General features: G+C 40.9%; 1 protein-coding gene across 2 annotated transcripts; it reads left to right on the forward strand.

The window, feature by feature from the left end:
• Nucleotides 1-8,357: 8,357 nt before the first annotated feature.
• LOC109897458 (synaptotagmin-1) lies at nucleotides 8,358-15,695 on the forward strand. Of its 2 annotated transcripts, none has more exons than XM_020491947.2 (9): nucleotides 8,358-8,542; nucleotides 10,445-10,567; nucleotides 11,062-11,231; nucleotides 11,471-11,557; nucleotides 11,830-11,997; nucleotides 12,151-12,318; nucleotides 12,477-12,594; nucleotides 12,923-13,056; nucleotides 13,264-13,753. In XM_020491947.2, exons 2-9 carry the CDS (start codon nucleotides 10,459-10,461, stop codon nucleotides 13,501-13,503), a joined length of 1,194 nt encoding a protein of 397 aa, XP_020347536.1. In that variant the 5' UTR covers nucleotides 8,358-8,542; nucleotides 10,445-10,458; the 3' UTR covers nucleotides 13,504-13,753. The 2 variants fall into 2 exon arrangements, with proteins under 2 accessions (XP_020347536.1, XP_031689029.1); XM_031833169.1 differs by lacking the exon at nucleotides 8,358-8,542 and adding an exon at nucleotides 8,686-9,045 and having other exon boundaries at nucleotides 13,264-15,695.
• Nucleotides 15,696-16,145: the final 450 nt, after the last annotated feature.

Consider the following 16,145-nt stretch of genomic DNA (forward strand, 5'->3'; position numbering starts at 1 on the left):
GTCGCCATTAAATGTTCCCTCCATGTACCTGCTACCTGTCTCTACCAGCGTCGACCCTTACACAGACAAAAGATACACACATATTGACTGTTTTAACAGCTTTCTTATTAAAATAATGTAGAATGGTCTTAATGTACTGCTCAATTACTGAATTTACCACAATTAGATTTATGAGGTAAAATTGTTTTCCTTTATCCTTATTATAGTTAAGGAAACCGACCAGCACGTTCTCTCATAATAAGCAAAAGTCATCAACAATATTTACAATGATAAAACTACAATTATCTTGCCATAATTTCTTTACATGTAGGCAATGCCAAAATAAATGCAAAACCGTTTCTGGATGCTCAACACAAAAAGTACTGTTAATGTTAATGTATATTTTGAATTTCTTCAGGTAATGATTTGCAGGGTAATACTTATGGATCATTCTGAAAGAGACCTCTTTAACCAAGCAGGTATTTGTTTGGTAATAACCATACATTTTTCCAACAGATATTATCAAATCAAAATCAAATCAAACTTTATTTGCCACATGCGAACCTGTTAGGGCTAGGTCTGAATACTGCCCCCTTTGGAGGAATTGCGTGCCCATAGTAAACAGAAAAAAAATCTGTCCAAAATTGCTAATATATGCATATAATAATTATTATTGAATAGAAAACACTCTAAAGCTTCTAAAACCGTTCAAATTATGTCTGTATGTAAAGCAGAACTCTCAGGGCAGCCATTCTCCCAAACTCTCTCTTGTCATCAGGAAAGTTGGGCCAACTTTGACGTCATCGCCCCCACCCTTCCCAACCAGCTACGGATCTGGGAACAGTTTCTATCTCTTCAGCGCGATGTCTCCTTTCAATGGGGCGTTTCATTGTGAAAATCGTGCACTCTCACCCTTTGGCGGGCTAAAACCTTCGGGTCACGCGAAAATACATGCACTTCCATGCGCACGTCGCGTCTGGAGATCTCTTTGTTCCAGGATTCACCAAACGATGTCACTTTGTCTGTTCGAGTTGAGAATTGTTTTGCACGTTTAGAACATCCTAAAGCTTGATTTTGCACATAGTTTGACCAGTTTAGTCGACATATAATATGTCATTTTGAAGTTTTGATGCGCAACCCCTAGAATTTTGGCTGCATTTCAGCCGGAATTTGTCGCGTTTGATAACCCAAAGACACAGACTTGAAAGCCAAACGCTGTTTTCGGTAAGTATGACTCCTTCCACGACTTCTGATCAAAGAACATCAAAGGTAAGGGAATATTTATGTGATAATTTTGTGTTTTTGTGGACTCCAACACAGCGGAGAAATATTGCTAATGTCTGAGCCCCGTCTCATATTATTGCCTAGTGAACGAATTCTGTAACGTTAAAAATAAATGTAACACAGCAGTTGCATTAAGAAGCAGTGTATCTTTCTAACTATATGTAGAACATGTATATTTAGTCAAAGTTTATGATGTGTATTGCTTGTTATCTGACGTTATCTGGTGGAGCTATCATAATTTCTCCGGACATTTGAGTAGCATTTTTTGAACATGGCGTCATTGTAAACAGAGATTTATGGATATAAATTGCATATTATTGAAAAAAACATAAATGTACTGTGTAACATGTCCTATTACTGTCATCTGATGAAGATTTTCAAAAGGTTAGTGAATTATTTTTCTTTTAATCCTGCGTTTGTTGATTGCATCTTTTGTTCAAAATGGCTATTCAAATGAGCTGTGTCTTTGGTGGTGGTTTGACATAAATATGTGCTATGTTTTCGCCGCAAAACATTTTAGAAATCTGACTTGTTGGGTAGATGAACAAGGTGTTTATCTTTCATTTGAGCTATTGGACTTGTTAATGTGTGGAGGTTAAATATTTCTAAGAATATTTTTGCATTCTGTGCGCCACTGTTTCAGTTGAGGGGGAACCTGGGGAACCTGTACCCTTAACAACCAACAGTACAGTTCAAGAAGAAGAAATATTTACCAAGTAGGCAAAAATAAAAAGTAATAATAAAAAGTAAAACAATAAGAATAACAATAATGAGGCTATATACAGGGGGCACCGGTACTGAGTCAGTGTGCAGTCTCCGACAATTTTCTGGGCTTTCCTCTGACACCGCCTGTTATATAGGTCCTGGATGGCAGGAAGCTTGGCCGCAGTGATGTACTGGGCCGTTCCCCCTACCCTCTGTAGCGCCTTACGGTCAGATAGCGAGCAGTTACCGTACCAGGTGGTGATGCAACCGGTCAGGATGCTCTCTCTGGTGCAGCTGTAGAACCTTTTGAAAATCTGGGGACCCATGCCAAATCTTTTCAGTCTCCTGAGGGGGAAAAGGTTTGGCGTGCCCTCTTCACGACTGTCTTGGTATGTTTGGACAATCATAGTTCGTTGGTGATGCGGACACCAAGGAGCTTGAATCTCTCGACCCGCTCCACTACAGTCCCGTCGATGTTAATGGGGGCCTGTTTGGCCCACCTTTTCCTGTAGTCCACAATCAGCTCATTTGTCTTGCTCACATTGAGGGAGAGGTTGTTGTCCTGGCACCACACTGCCAGTTCTCTGACCTCCTCCCAATAGGCCGACTCATCATTGACGGTGATCAGGCCTACTACTGTTGTGTCGCCAGCAAACTTAATGATGGTGTCGGAGTCGTGTTTGGCCACGCAGTCGTGGGTGAACAGGGAATACAGGAGGGGACCAAGTACACACCCTGGAGGGGCCCCAGTGTTAAGGATCAGCGTGGCAGACGTGTTGTTGCGACTCTTACCACCTGGGGTTGGCCCCTCAGGAAATTCAGGATTCAGTTGCGGAGGGAGGTGTTTAGTCCCAGAGTCCTTAGCTTACTGATGAGCTTCATAGGCACTATGGTGTTGAACACTGAGCTGTAGTCAATTAACAGCATTCTCACATAGGTGTTCCTTTTGAATAGGCGAGAAAGGGCAGTGTGGAGTGCGATTGAGATTGCGTCAAGTGTGGATCTGTTGGGGTGGTATGCGAATTGGAGGGGGTCTAGGGTGTCTAGGAGGATGCTGTTGATGTGATCCATGACCAGCCTTTCAAAGCACTTCATGGCTACCGACATGAGTGCCACAGGGCGGTAATCATTTAGGCAGGTTACCTTCGCTTCCTTGGGCACAGGGACAATGGTGGTCTGCTTGAAACATGTAGGTATTACAGACTCGGTCAGGGAGAGGTTGAAAATGTCAGTGAAGACACTTGACAGTTGGTCCACACATTCTTTGAGTACCCATCCTGGTAATCCGTCTGGCCCAGCGGCTTTGTGAATGTTGACCTGTTTAAAGGTTTTGTTCACATCGGCTACCGAGAGCGTTATCACACAGTCACCCAGAGCAGCTGGTGCTCACATGTATGCTTCAGTGTTGCTTGCCTTGACGCGATCATAAAAGGCATTAAGCTTGTCTGGTAGGCTCATGTCACTAGGCAGCTCATGGCTGGGTTTCCCTTTGCAGTCTGTAATAGTTTTCAAGCCTTGTCACCTCCGACGAGCGTCAGAACAGGTGTAGGATTCAATCTTCATCCTGTATTGACACTTTGTTTGTTTGATGGTTCGTCTGAGGGCATATCGGGATTTCATATAAGTGTCCGGATTAGCGACCTGCACCTTGAAAGTGGCAGCTCTAGCCTTTAGCTTGATGCGGATGTTGCCTGTAATCCATGGCTTCTGGTTGGGATATGTACGTACAGTCACAGTGGGGACGACGTCATCGATGCACTTATTAATGAAGCCGATGACTGACGTGGTATACTCCTCAATGCCATTGGATGAATCCCGGAACATATTCCAGTCTGTGCTAGCAAAATAGTCCTGTAGTTTAGCATTATAGACAAATGTATTCCAGTAAGTTGTGACATAAGGAATATATACAATATCCCTTTGAAATAAAGCACTATGGATATGTTGTTCTGAGGGAGCAAGGAGAAACACACGTTTCCAATTGGAGAGTCAACTGGATTAAGCGAGGGTAGCTCAAGAAGGTGAGGTCTGGTTACAACTCTAAACAACATGAGAGTTCCAGATGGAATAGCATCAAAGACTATGGCGAACTCTCAACAGTAGGTATAACAGGGATTCGGTAACGAGATACAAAATTCCTCATAATTGAGTAGCAATCCTTCTGCATTAAAAAGTTGACTCACAAGCAGGATATGATTATTGAACCAGTTCTTAAAAAAGAAAGACTTGTTTCTATACAAAATATCTTTACTGTTCCAAATGAACAGTAAATGAAATGTGCTTGGCCCTCCTATGTTGAACATAATAAACGGCTCTCTATCCCCGGATGTGTACCAAACTCACTAAAAGTGGCAGTAATAAAGCCTCTCTTGAAAAAGCCAAACCTTGATCCAGAAAATATAAAAAACTATCGGCCTATATCGAATCTTCCATTCCTCTCAAAAATTTTTGAAAAGGCTGTTGCGCAGCAACTCACTGCCTTCCTGAAGACAAACAATGTATACGAAATGCTTCAGTCTGGTTTTAGACCCCATCATAGCACTGAGACGACACTTGTGAAGGTGGTAAATTACATTTTAATGGCATCGGACCGAGGCTCTGCATCTGTCCTCGTGCTCCTAGACCTTAGTGCTGCTTTTGATACCATCGATCACCACATTCTTTTGGAGAGATTGGAAACCCAAATTGGTCTACACGGACAAGTTCTGGCCTGGTTTAGATCTTATCTGTCGGAAAGATATCAGTTTGTCTCTGTGAATGGTTTGTCCTCTGACAAATCAACTGTAAATTTCGGTGTTCCTCAAGGTTCTGTTTTAGGACCACTATTGTTTTCACTATATATTTTACCTCTTGGGGATGTTATTCGAAAACATAATGTTAACTTTCACTGCTATGCGGATGACACACAGCTGTACATTTCAATGAAACATGGTGAAGCCCCAAAATTGCCCTTGCTAGAAGCATGTGTTTCAGACAAAACAGAGATGCTTGTTCTAGGTCCCAAGAAACAAAGAGATCTTCTGTTGAATCTGACAATTAATCTTAATGGTTGTACAGTCGTCTCAAATAAAACTGTGAAGGACCTCGGAATTACTCTGGACCCTGATCTCTCTTTTGAAGAACATATCAAGACCATTTCAAGGACAGCTTTTTTCCATCTACGTAACATTGCAAAAATCAGAAACTTTCTGTCCAAAAATGATGCAGAAAAATGAATCCATGCTTTTGTCACTTCTAGATTAGATTACTGCAATGCTCTACTTTCCGGCTACCCGGATAAAGCACTAAATAAACTTCAGTTGGTGCTAAATACGGCTGCTAGAATCCTGACTAGAACCAAAAAATTTGATCATATTACTCCAGTGCTAGCCTCTCTACACTGGCTTCCTGTCAAAGCAAGGGCTGATTTCAAGGTTTTACTGCTAACCTACAAAGCATTACATGGGCTTGCTCCTACCTATCTCTCTGATTTGGTCCTGCCGTACATACCTACACGTACGCTACGGTCACAAGACGCAGGCCTCCTAATTGTCCCTAGAATTTCTAAGCAAACAGCTGGAGGCAGGGCTTTCTCCTATAGAGCTCCATTTTTATGGAACGGTCTGCCTACCCATGTCAGAGACGCAAACTCGGTCTCAACCTTTAAGTCTTTACTGAAGACTCATCTCTTCAGTGGGTCATATGATTGAGTGTAGTCTGGCCCAGGAGTGGGAAGGTGAACGGAAAGGCTCTGTAGCAACGAACCGCCCTTGCTGTCTCTGCCTGGCCGGTTCCCCTCTTTCCACTGGGATTCTCTGCCTCTAACCCTATTACAGGGGCTGAGTCACTGGCTTACTGGGGCTCTCTCATGCCGTCTCTGGAAGGGGTGCGTCACCTGAGTGGGTTGATTCACTGATGTGGTCATCCTGTCTGGGTTGGCGCCCCCCCTTGGGTTGTGCCATGGCGGAGATCTTTGTGGGCTATACTCGGCCCTGTCTCGGGATGGTAAGTTGGTGGTTGAAGATATCCCTCTAGTGGTGTGGGGGCTGTGCTTTGGCAAAGTGGGTGGGGTTATGTTCTTCCTGTTTGGCCCTGTCCGGGGGTGTCCTCGGATGGGTCCACAGTGTCTCCTGACCCCTCCTGTCTCAGCCTTCAGTATTTATGCTGCAGTAGTTTATGTGTCGGGGGGCTAGGGTCAGTTTGTTATATCTGGAGTACTTCTCCTGTCCTATTCGGTGTCCTGTGTGAATCTAAGTGTGCGTTCTCTAATTCTCTCCTTCACTCTTTCTTTCTCTCTCTCGGAGGACCTGAGCCCTAGGACCATGCCCCAGGATTACCTGATATGATGACTCCTTTCTGTCCCCAGTCCACCTGGCCGTGCTGCTGCTCCAGTTTCAACTGTTCTGCCTTATTATTATACGACCATGCTGGTCATCTATGAACATTTGAACATCTTGGCCATGTTCTGTTATAATCTCCACCCGGCATAGCCAGAAGAGGACTGGCCACCCCACATATGCTCTCTCTCATTCTCTCTTTTTTTCTCTCTCTCGGAGGACCTGAGCCCTAGGACCATGCCCCAGGACTACCTGACATGATGACTCCTTGCTGTCCCCAGTCCACCTGGCCGTGCTGCTGCTCCAGTTTCAACTGTTCTGCCTTATTATTATACGACCATGCTGGTCATTTATGAACATTTGAACATCTTGGCCATGTTCTGTTAGAATCTCCACCCGGCACAGCCAGAAGAGGACTGGCCACCCCACATAGCCTGGTTCCTCTCTAGGTTTCTTCCTAGGTTTTGGCCTTTCTAGGGAGTTTTTCCTAGCCACCGTGCTTCTACACCTGCATTGCTTGCTGTTTGGGGTTTTAGGCTGGGTTTCTGTACAGCACTTTGAGATATCAGCTGATGTACGAAGGGCTATATAAATACATTTGATTTGATTTGAAATACCTATGTGAGGAAAAATTATGTTCATATATTAATGACCACGCTAAGAATACTTGTCTATGAAAAGCAGATCATTTTGTAGGAATCTTATCAATGTTATAGCTACAAAATAACATACATTTGAAGCCACCAAAACAGAAGAAGATATAGTGAGGGATGAAATTCCAACTTTAAGTTGGATTCTTTAAGAAATGTTTAGCCCAATTTATCTTAAAAGTCTTATTCAATGTAGAAAAAAAATAAATAAATTTAGACCACTATTTCCATGTGTTCATAACGACATATTTCCTAATATTATGTGTACGATTTCTCCAGATGATGTTGAAAAGCATCTGGTCAACAAGAATCCAGATTTCACATATAACCACTGTTGAAACCATCCATCTTGATAAAGCGGAAGAGAGTGAAAAAAATGAAAAAATAACCCAAACAATCTCATACTCCAAGTTTTTTTATGAAAACAAAAGTAAAATGTCAATAGACTCGCGAATAGGCATTTGTGCACAATGGTCTTTTTGAATAGGCTATAATGACAAACTTCAACATGTGAGGAACAAATAGTGCAGAATAAGGAATAATTTTGAACAGGTCTTGGATCGCCTTTATATACTATATATCCCACAACAGATTGCCATACCTTGTTTGCCTTGCTACAGTGTTTTTCCGTACTGAGAGAAAAATATACTGAACCAATACTGCTATCTGCTGCACAGGAGTAGTAGGACACGCAAAACTACACACGTTATCCCCTAAAAACGAATATTATTATAATCAAGGTCATATTTGTACTCCAAAATGAATATTAAGAAAAACTACAGCTAAACCTTATTGATAAGATTCTTAATATTTGATTGGATTTGTTATGGAAACCATATAGCGAAGCTATGATTATTATTAGCAACTATTTAAATATGTATTTTTATAAATTCATGACAACTTTCAACATGAATAAAAGTCAGAAAGCTCCATCTATAGAGCACATGTAGATTGAATATGATTGGAGATAAATGTCAATAGTTATTTGCTCAATAAACAGACTATTGATTCATGGAGGGACCGATGTTACTTTGTTGTAACTGAACCGGTTCAGTCTAGGCATCTTCTATGTTAATGCAAATGTTTGTGTTTTTAACCTTGGTTTCCTTTCAAGATGGAATATGATACCTTACTGTAGTATTGGTTCATCCCATGTTTACACAACATATCCAGACTGCTGTTCTACTGTTCTACTGTTCTACTGTTCTACTGTTCTACTGTTCTACTGTTCTACTGTTCTACTGTTCTACTGTTCTACTGTTCTCTTCTCTAATCCTGAGGTGGAGCCAAACATTCCAATGCTGTACGTGTTCCCTGACACACACACACACACACACACACACACACACACACACACACACACACACACACACACACACACACACACACACACACACACACACACACACACACACACACACACAGTGTGGTGTCACCGTGTGTACATGAGGCGTGATAGTGTCTTGAGGAAATACATTAAAGCTCCCTATCATCTACAAATTGTAACAACATGGAGGGAAGGGATGATTGGGATCAAGAAATAGACTGGACACATCATTGGATTTCACATTTCTGGAAACAAACGTGTCAATTATCATTGGAGAAAAGGTGAGTAAATCAATTTACCAGTGTGATATTTACACATTTAGAAGTAACCCACTCAATCACCATTACAGAAAAAAAAATTGTAAACCATAATACACAGTTTATTGAGCTGTTTAATACTAGTAAAAAACATCGGTAACATAATTTACTGAAACATTTGATTTTAAATGAAAGTGTGATACTGCAGGACAATATTGAAGGCTACGCCCTAACTGAGATGACCTTTCTTTGCTTAGCAATGAACTATGTGAAATGCATGTATTGGTCTAAGCAGAAGAATAGCTATTTATCTTCCACATGAGACCACTTCTTGATCAAACACTTTATACAGAATGTTTATGGGCCGATCCAGCCACTTTCAGGCTTTCAGGGCCAAGTGACTTCCTTCCCCTCATTTGTTATAATCCCTCCCTTTTGCTGGAGAACTGCATGGGTGAATGATAAAGTAATACAGTCTTCAAGTAGGCTACAGTAATAAGGATACAAACTACGCTGGTACTGAAACAGTGAGTACTACTTTAGTTTTTACTTATACGTTTCCCTATATTGTAAGTAAAACCTGATTCAGAATATAGGTATCTATTAATAAAACATGTTTTTGCTGTTGTATGGTTGTTGGTTGTGTTCATGTGAACAAAGACTCAAGCTCTTGTTATACAAGCTCTTGTGGTACTCTGTTTTTTAATTACCTTTGTTCTAACGCTCAAATTCTGTGTCTTCGAACTAGCAGCTAATGTATAAAACACCTTGTATTGGGTTTTAGGGACAATGTCCATTGGGTGTGAATTTCTTTGTATTGACTGTTCCTTATCTTTGACACATTCCAATTGGAAAGCACCTGTATGAATGTATTTACGTCATGTAAAGCAAAGAAAAGTAATCCGCCCAGCTGTGGTCATTTAGAAAGGGATGTTATCAGAGAGTGCAGCACACCCTGTTTTAAGTTGCCTGTGTGGAGCTGTCAGCACTCAACCATGCAGTTGTTTAACAATGGTGGTGGCTAAGTATCCACTCTCCTCTGTCATTGCAACCAAGTTTTTGGAAGCAGAGGCACAATATTTTGTGTGTAAGAAAGAATGGGTGTTGGCTACAACTTGAGTTTAAACCAGTGGTGTAAAGTACTTAAGTAAAAATACTTTCAAGTACTACTTAAGTTGTTCTTTAGGTATCTGTACTTTACTATACAAAAGTTTTACTTTTCCTCCACTACATTCCTGAAGTACATAATGTACATTTTACTCCATACATTTTCTCTGACATCCAAAAGTACTCGTTACATGTTTAATGCTTAGCAGGACAGAAAATGGTCCAATTCACACACTTATCAAGAGAACATCCCTGGTCATCCCTGCTGCCTCTGATCTGGCGGACTCACTAAATACAATTGCTTAATTTGTAAATTATGTCTGAGTGTTGGAGTGTGCCCCTGGCTATCCGTAAATTAAAAAAAACAAGAAAATCATTTAATCTGGTTTGCTTAATATAAAGAATGTGAAATGATTTATACTTTTAATATACTTAAGTATATTTAAACCAAATACTTTTAGACTTTTACTCAAGTAGTATTTTACTGGGTGACTTTCACTTTTACTTGAGTAATTTTCTATTAAGGTATCTTTACTTTTACTCATGTATGACAATTTGTTACTTTTTCCACCACTGGTTTAAGTTTCAACATCAAAGCTATGATCTCCAAAAAGTTATCTGTTAACCTAACAAAAAATGTTTAAGGCAAAGAAAATGATTAGTGTTTTATCTTACCAGAGGAGACTGATGAGGATCAACAGTACAGTAACTGTGTTAAAGTAGAAGTTGGGGTAAATAAACACAGTAGCAACCTGAGCTATGAACTAACCAAATTGCTTTTCCTCATTGTCTGTGTTTTCTGTTTGCGCTCGTTTCTAGGCCACCGCTACACCATGTTTCCTACAATCCCATTAGCTAAGGGCACCGTAACCCCTAACACTACAGCCAGCCATACCACCGCCGCTCCCGGGTTTATAGACCAACTACTGAACAAGATTCCCTGTGAGTAACCCCCTAAATCCCCCCGCCTCTCACTCTACCCCCCCTCCTCTGCCCCCCACCCCTCCTGAGTGGGCACCCCTATGCTGCCCCCCTTCTGTCCCACTTTCAACAGACATGGCAGGGGAGAGCTGCCTGCCTGGACACCTGTCTTCATGTGTCATATCTAATTCCACTCCCAACACACATTTCTTAGCTCTCAATTTTCACTTATTATACAAGTTTATATCTCCTGAATCTTGCTGACTGTGCTCTTGCTGCATGCTTCAGATGTGTGTCATAGTGAGACAAGTTGACTACACTGACTCTCTCAAGACTCGGCAGCTAGGGGCTGCTACTCTCACATAAATACAAGGCGTATGTCTTTTTCAATAGCTCTCCATTTCTACTTGTTACAAGTTAATCTCTCCTTAATCCTGCTGGCTGTGCTCTTGCCTCATGCTTCAGATGTGTGTCACAATGAGACAAACTGCTGTCTTTTTTTTTGTCTCACTCAGTGCCAAGATGGGCCATTTACACCATCTTTGCTGTCATTGTCTTGATGTTTTTGGTGTGTATTATATGCATCTGTGCGAAATGCTGCTGCAAGAGCAAGAAAAAGACCAAAAAGAAGCCGGACAATCAAATCAATCTACAAGGGGTGATTGGTTCCTCGACTACATCGCTAGTAAGTACTGGGAGTAGTAGTCGTCGTAGCTAGATGTTGGTGGGATAGCGCAGAGCGTCTGCTCCATTCTATCCATTTATTTTTGTTTAGACTGGTCGCCATTGTGAAGAAGGAGTGAGGTAGAGGTGCAGCTTTAGCTCCTCATGTCTGTTAGCACGGGCCGCTGATTGAGGGATTGGTTGGCTGGCCGATGAATGTGATTGGCTGGTTCAAGGTATGACAGTGTTCTTGTTGGGCAGGTCCCACATGGCTCGGATGATGCAGGCTACGGCTCAGCTAAAAACCGGGGGAGACTACTCTATTCTCTGGAATACAAGGCACAAGAGGTTAGAATTAACTTGATTAGTCTTTTGAACTTGTAACTTGATCAAAATACTGTAGCCACCACAAGCCATAGATCCAGTTCCCCTTTGATCACAGATTAAACAAGATATTAATTATCACACATATAAAGAGAAATGTCTTCTTTTTCAAAATATCACTGAAGTAGAATTCAGTGTGTATTTATTTTTCTACCATACAGTGATATCGTGTTTTTCTGGCACCCTTATCTTCCCCTAGTATCTTTGACTATCCTGCCATCTCTCATACCCTGCAGCTGACAGTGGGGCTCAAAGAGGCTGCAGCTCTGACAGCCATGGACCGGAGTGGCACCTCTGACCCCTATGTTAAAGTCTACATCACTCCCAACAAGTCAAAGACATTCGAGACTAAGGTCTACAGGAAAACCCTCAACCCTGTGTTCAATGAACACTTCACATTTAAGGTATTTGAAGGGTATTATACACATGTTATTATAGCAGTATTACCAGACAGTAAACCAATTTAAGAGGTTTTTAAACTGTTTTACATACCATACACAGTGTGAGTCTGTGTTTCTGCACCACTCTTGACTCGTGCCTGACTATCTTGTGTCCAGATTGACAAGGCTGAGCTCAATGAGTCCACCATAGTCATGAAAGTGTTCGACTTCGATAGATTCTCCAAACACGACATCATCGGGGAGCTGAGGCTGCAGCTCGGAATCATCGACTGGAACCATGTGATTGAAGAGTGGGAAGACCTGAGAGAACCCTCCAAGTTTGAGGTCAGGAGATTTACTTGATTTCTGGAACCAAATAGTGCAGGTCAAAAGTTTTTTTTCAAACAGCATTTGAATATCACAAAGTTGTTCAATCTAGCCATAGGCCTACTTTGCCTTGACATCTATAGGCCCACATACTGAATTTCCACATGTGGTTACAGGATGAAATTCTGGGGGAGATCTGCTTCTCGTTGCGCTACGTCCCCACCACTAACAAGTTGACTGTTGTCATCCTGGAAGCCAAGAACTTAAAGAGTATGGACAAAGGGGGCTCATCAGGTAGGTGGAAGCCTGGCTCTCTGAGAGGAAGACTGAGTGGTTGTTTTGCTGAAGAGGCTAGTTATGATTAGCCTGGAATCCAGACCTGTTTTGTGCTGACATTCCACTCCTTGTTCTCAGTCAGTGTCATGCAACAAACATGTAACACGGAGAAACAAAGAGTGGAATGTTACCACAAAACAGGTCTGGATTCCAGCCTAAGTTATTAATTTAACAAATAATATTCTGTTATTATTGAGGCCAGTTTTGATTATCACAAATAATACTGCATTATTTGTGAGGCAGTGGATGCTCAAAATACTCTCTACTGTACTCATGTACACTGTAGATCCCTATGTAAAAGTGCAGCTTGCTCTGGACAAGAAGAAGTGGAAGAGAAAGAAGACATCTGTTAAAAAGTCCACACTGAATCCCTACTTCAACGAATCCTTTACGTTTGATGTGTCGTTTGAACAAATTCAAGTAAGTATGATCTTATCTCAGAATATGGCTAAGATGAGGCCTGTTACAAGCTCAACAGCCTGCATGCTATGGAGCTCCAGAAAAGAGGCCATCTCTTTACATTATAATGTTATTTTGTTGGCAAAATCATTTAAACAAAAAGATTATGGGACATTCTCTGTAAAAGCACAGTTTTCAGTGACTGTTCTCTGCTGTCGCTCCCTCTAGAGGGTTCACCTGATGATTTCCGTGTGGGACCATGACAAGTTGAGCAGGAACGACGCCATAGGGAAGATTTTCCTGGGTTGTGATGCTGCAGGGAACCAGCTGAGGCACTGGGCAGACATGCTGTCCAATCCCCGTAGGCCTGTGGCTCAGTGGCACAACCTGCTTTCCAACGAACAAGTGGACTCCACCCTCGACCTCAAACACACAGTTAGGATCCCCTTCATCAATAAGAACTTTTGAGAAATATTAGTAGACTCGCTTGCCAGACTCATGGCACTCAAGTGGCTATGGGAAGAGAAAATCCTCCTCCATGGCCCGACATAACCCGATTCCTCCTTCTACTTCACTCAGCTAATAGCAGCTTGGACGCCCTAGCACTTTTAAACAAAATACAGAGCCTTCAGAAAGTATTCACACCCCTCGACTTTTTCAACATTTTGTTGTGTTACAGCCTGAATTTAAAATGGATTATATTGAGATTTTTACGTCACTGTCCTACACACAATACCCTATCATTTCAAAGTGGAATTATGTGTTTAGAAATATTTACAAAAAAATATTTTTATGAAAAGCTGAAATGTTTTGAGTCAATAAGTATTGAACCCCTATGTTATGGCGAGCCTAAATAAGTTCAGGAGTAAAAATGTGCTTAACAAGTCACGTAATAAGTTGCATAGACTCCGTGTGCAATTATTGTGTTTAACATGATTTTTGAATGGCTACCTCATCTCTGTACCCCACACATACAATTATCTGTAAGTTCCCTCAGTCGATTAGTGAATTTCAAACACAGATTCAATCACAAAGACCAGGGAGGTTTTCCAATGCTTCTCAAAGAAGGGCACCTATTTGTAGATGAGTAAAAAACTCCACAATACTAACCTTATTGACAGAGTGAAAAGAAGCAAACCTGTACAACATAGGGCAATAAGGCACTAAAGTAAAACTGCAAAAAATGTGGCAAAGAAATTAAATGAATGTCCTGAATACAAAGCATTACATTTTAGGGCAAATCCAACATAACACATCACTGAGTACCACTCTTCATATTTTCAAGCATGGTGGTGGCTGCATCATGTTATGGGTATGCTTGTCATCGGCAAGGACTAGGGAGTTTTTTGGGGGATACAAATAAATGAATAGAGCTAAGCACAGGCAAAAGCCTAGACGAAAACCTGGTTCAGTCTGCTTTCCAACAGACACTGGGAGACAAATTCACCTTTCAGCAGGACAATAACTTAAAGCACAGTTGCTTACCAAGCCAACATTGAATGTTCCTGAGTGGTCTAGTTACAGTTTAGACTTAAATCAGGCTTGAAAATCTAAGTAATGGCTGTCTAGCAATGATCAACAACAAACTTGACAAAGCTTGAAACATTTTAAAAATAATAATGTGCAAATATCGTACAATCCAGGTGTGAAAAGCTCTTAGAGATTTTCCCAGAAAGACTCACATTTGTAATCTCAGCCAAATGTGATTATAACATGTATTGACTCAGGGGTGTGAATACTTATGTAAATGAAATATTTCTGCATTTCATTTTCAATAAATTTGCTAAAAACATGTTTTCACTTTGTTATTTTGAGGTTTTTGTGTAGATGGTTGCAAAAAAAAATCTATGTAATCCATTTAGAATTTAGGCTATAACACAACACACTGTGGAATAAGTGAAGGGGTATGAATACTTTCTGAAGGCACTGTAGATGCTGCCATTTTTATAGACATTTCATGATAAACACATGATAATTTAGGAATAATAGAATTATAGAAGCTCAACTATTTTCTATGTAGTCCATTGTTTATTGGTTTTATCCTCAGTTTGAATAGCCTTACAGGTAAACTTGAACACTGCACATATGACTGGCATGTTCATAAAAAAGTAATTACAATTTGTCTCAGTTGTAGAACAATTGTCATAGTGTCTACCTCAAGTTATTCAACAAACACTGCCCATATATGGAAATATTCTAAAACTCTTACTTGATGGTAATATGCAATACATCCATGTATGGCTTCTAATTTCCCCAAAGCATCTGATTGAATGTGTCTGATTGAATCTCAGATGATGTGCCCTACCTTGGGTCAATTAACCTGAGTTCAGCAGCCTCCTCTCTCCCAGTTGACACAGGGTTGGTACAGTGGGAAATCAGGGAGCCACAGCAGTGTCAGCCGATAATACCTTTAGATTAACGTGGATCCCTATGGGAGGGATAAAACAACTGAAGCAGAGCTTGGAGTCTGAGCCAGCATTGTCAGCACCTACTGTGCACATGCTCATTACAGCTACCTAATTAGGATCTATGTTTGGGACAGAGCACTGGAAGCACTGTGGCCACGACAAGACGGGATGTTGCTTACTGCTCTCACAGGTGGTCAGGTGTAACATATTGAATGGTATGAAATAAGTAAAGAAGTTTTTTCATGGCTTGAGTGCATGTTGTCAAACATACCCTTATTAATACAATAGTATTGCAACACATTTAGCAATATTGCAACAAATATGGAAGTTTGAGTATAACTTGGAAAGGTTTAGACTTTAAATCATGATACTTTGATTGAACTGGGTTCTAACCATGCTAGGTCAGTTATCATAGAGTGAAATTCAAAGAAGGGGCTATGCCTATAAGAGGAAATTGGAAGGATTCAAGGAAAATGTCTTCAATCTCCAATTAAATTGGGTTTTTATGGTTGTATTGGAAATTAAATAGACCTTCCCTCATTTCCAATTATAATTTTTCAATGGAAATCAAATAGATTTTCTCAGAATCCTCTTCATTATTCCGGTGAATTGTTACTTCCTGGAAAGAGATGAATGGATGACCAGTGTGTGTGAGAGCAGAACTGCACGTGTTTCCAGAACATAAGGATCTGAGTGATGATC

This window comes from Oncorhynchus kisutch, linkage group LG10 (assembly GCF_002021735.2).
Source record: "Oncorhynchus kisutch isolate 150728-3 linkage group LG10, Okis_V2, whole genome shotgun sequence".
NCBI classification, from domain to species: domain Eukaryota; kingdom Metazoa; phylum Chordata; class Actinopteri; order Salmoniformes; family Salmonidae; genus Oncorhynchus; species Oncorhynchus kisutch.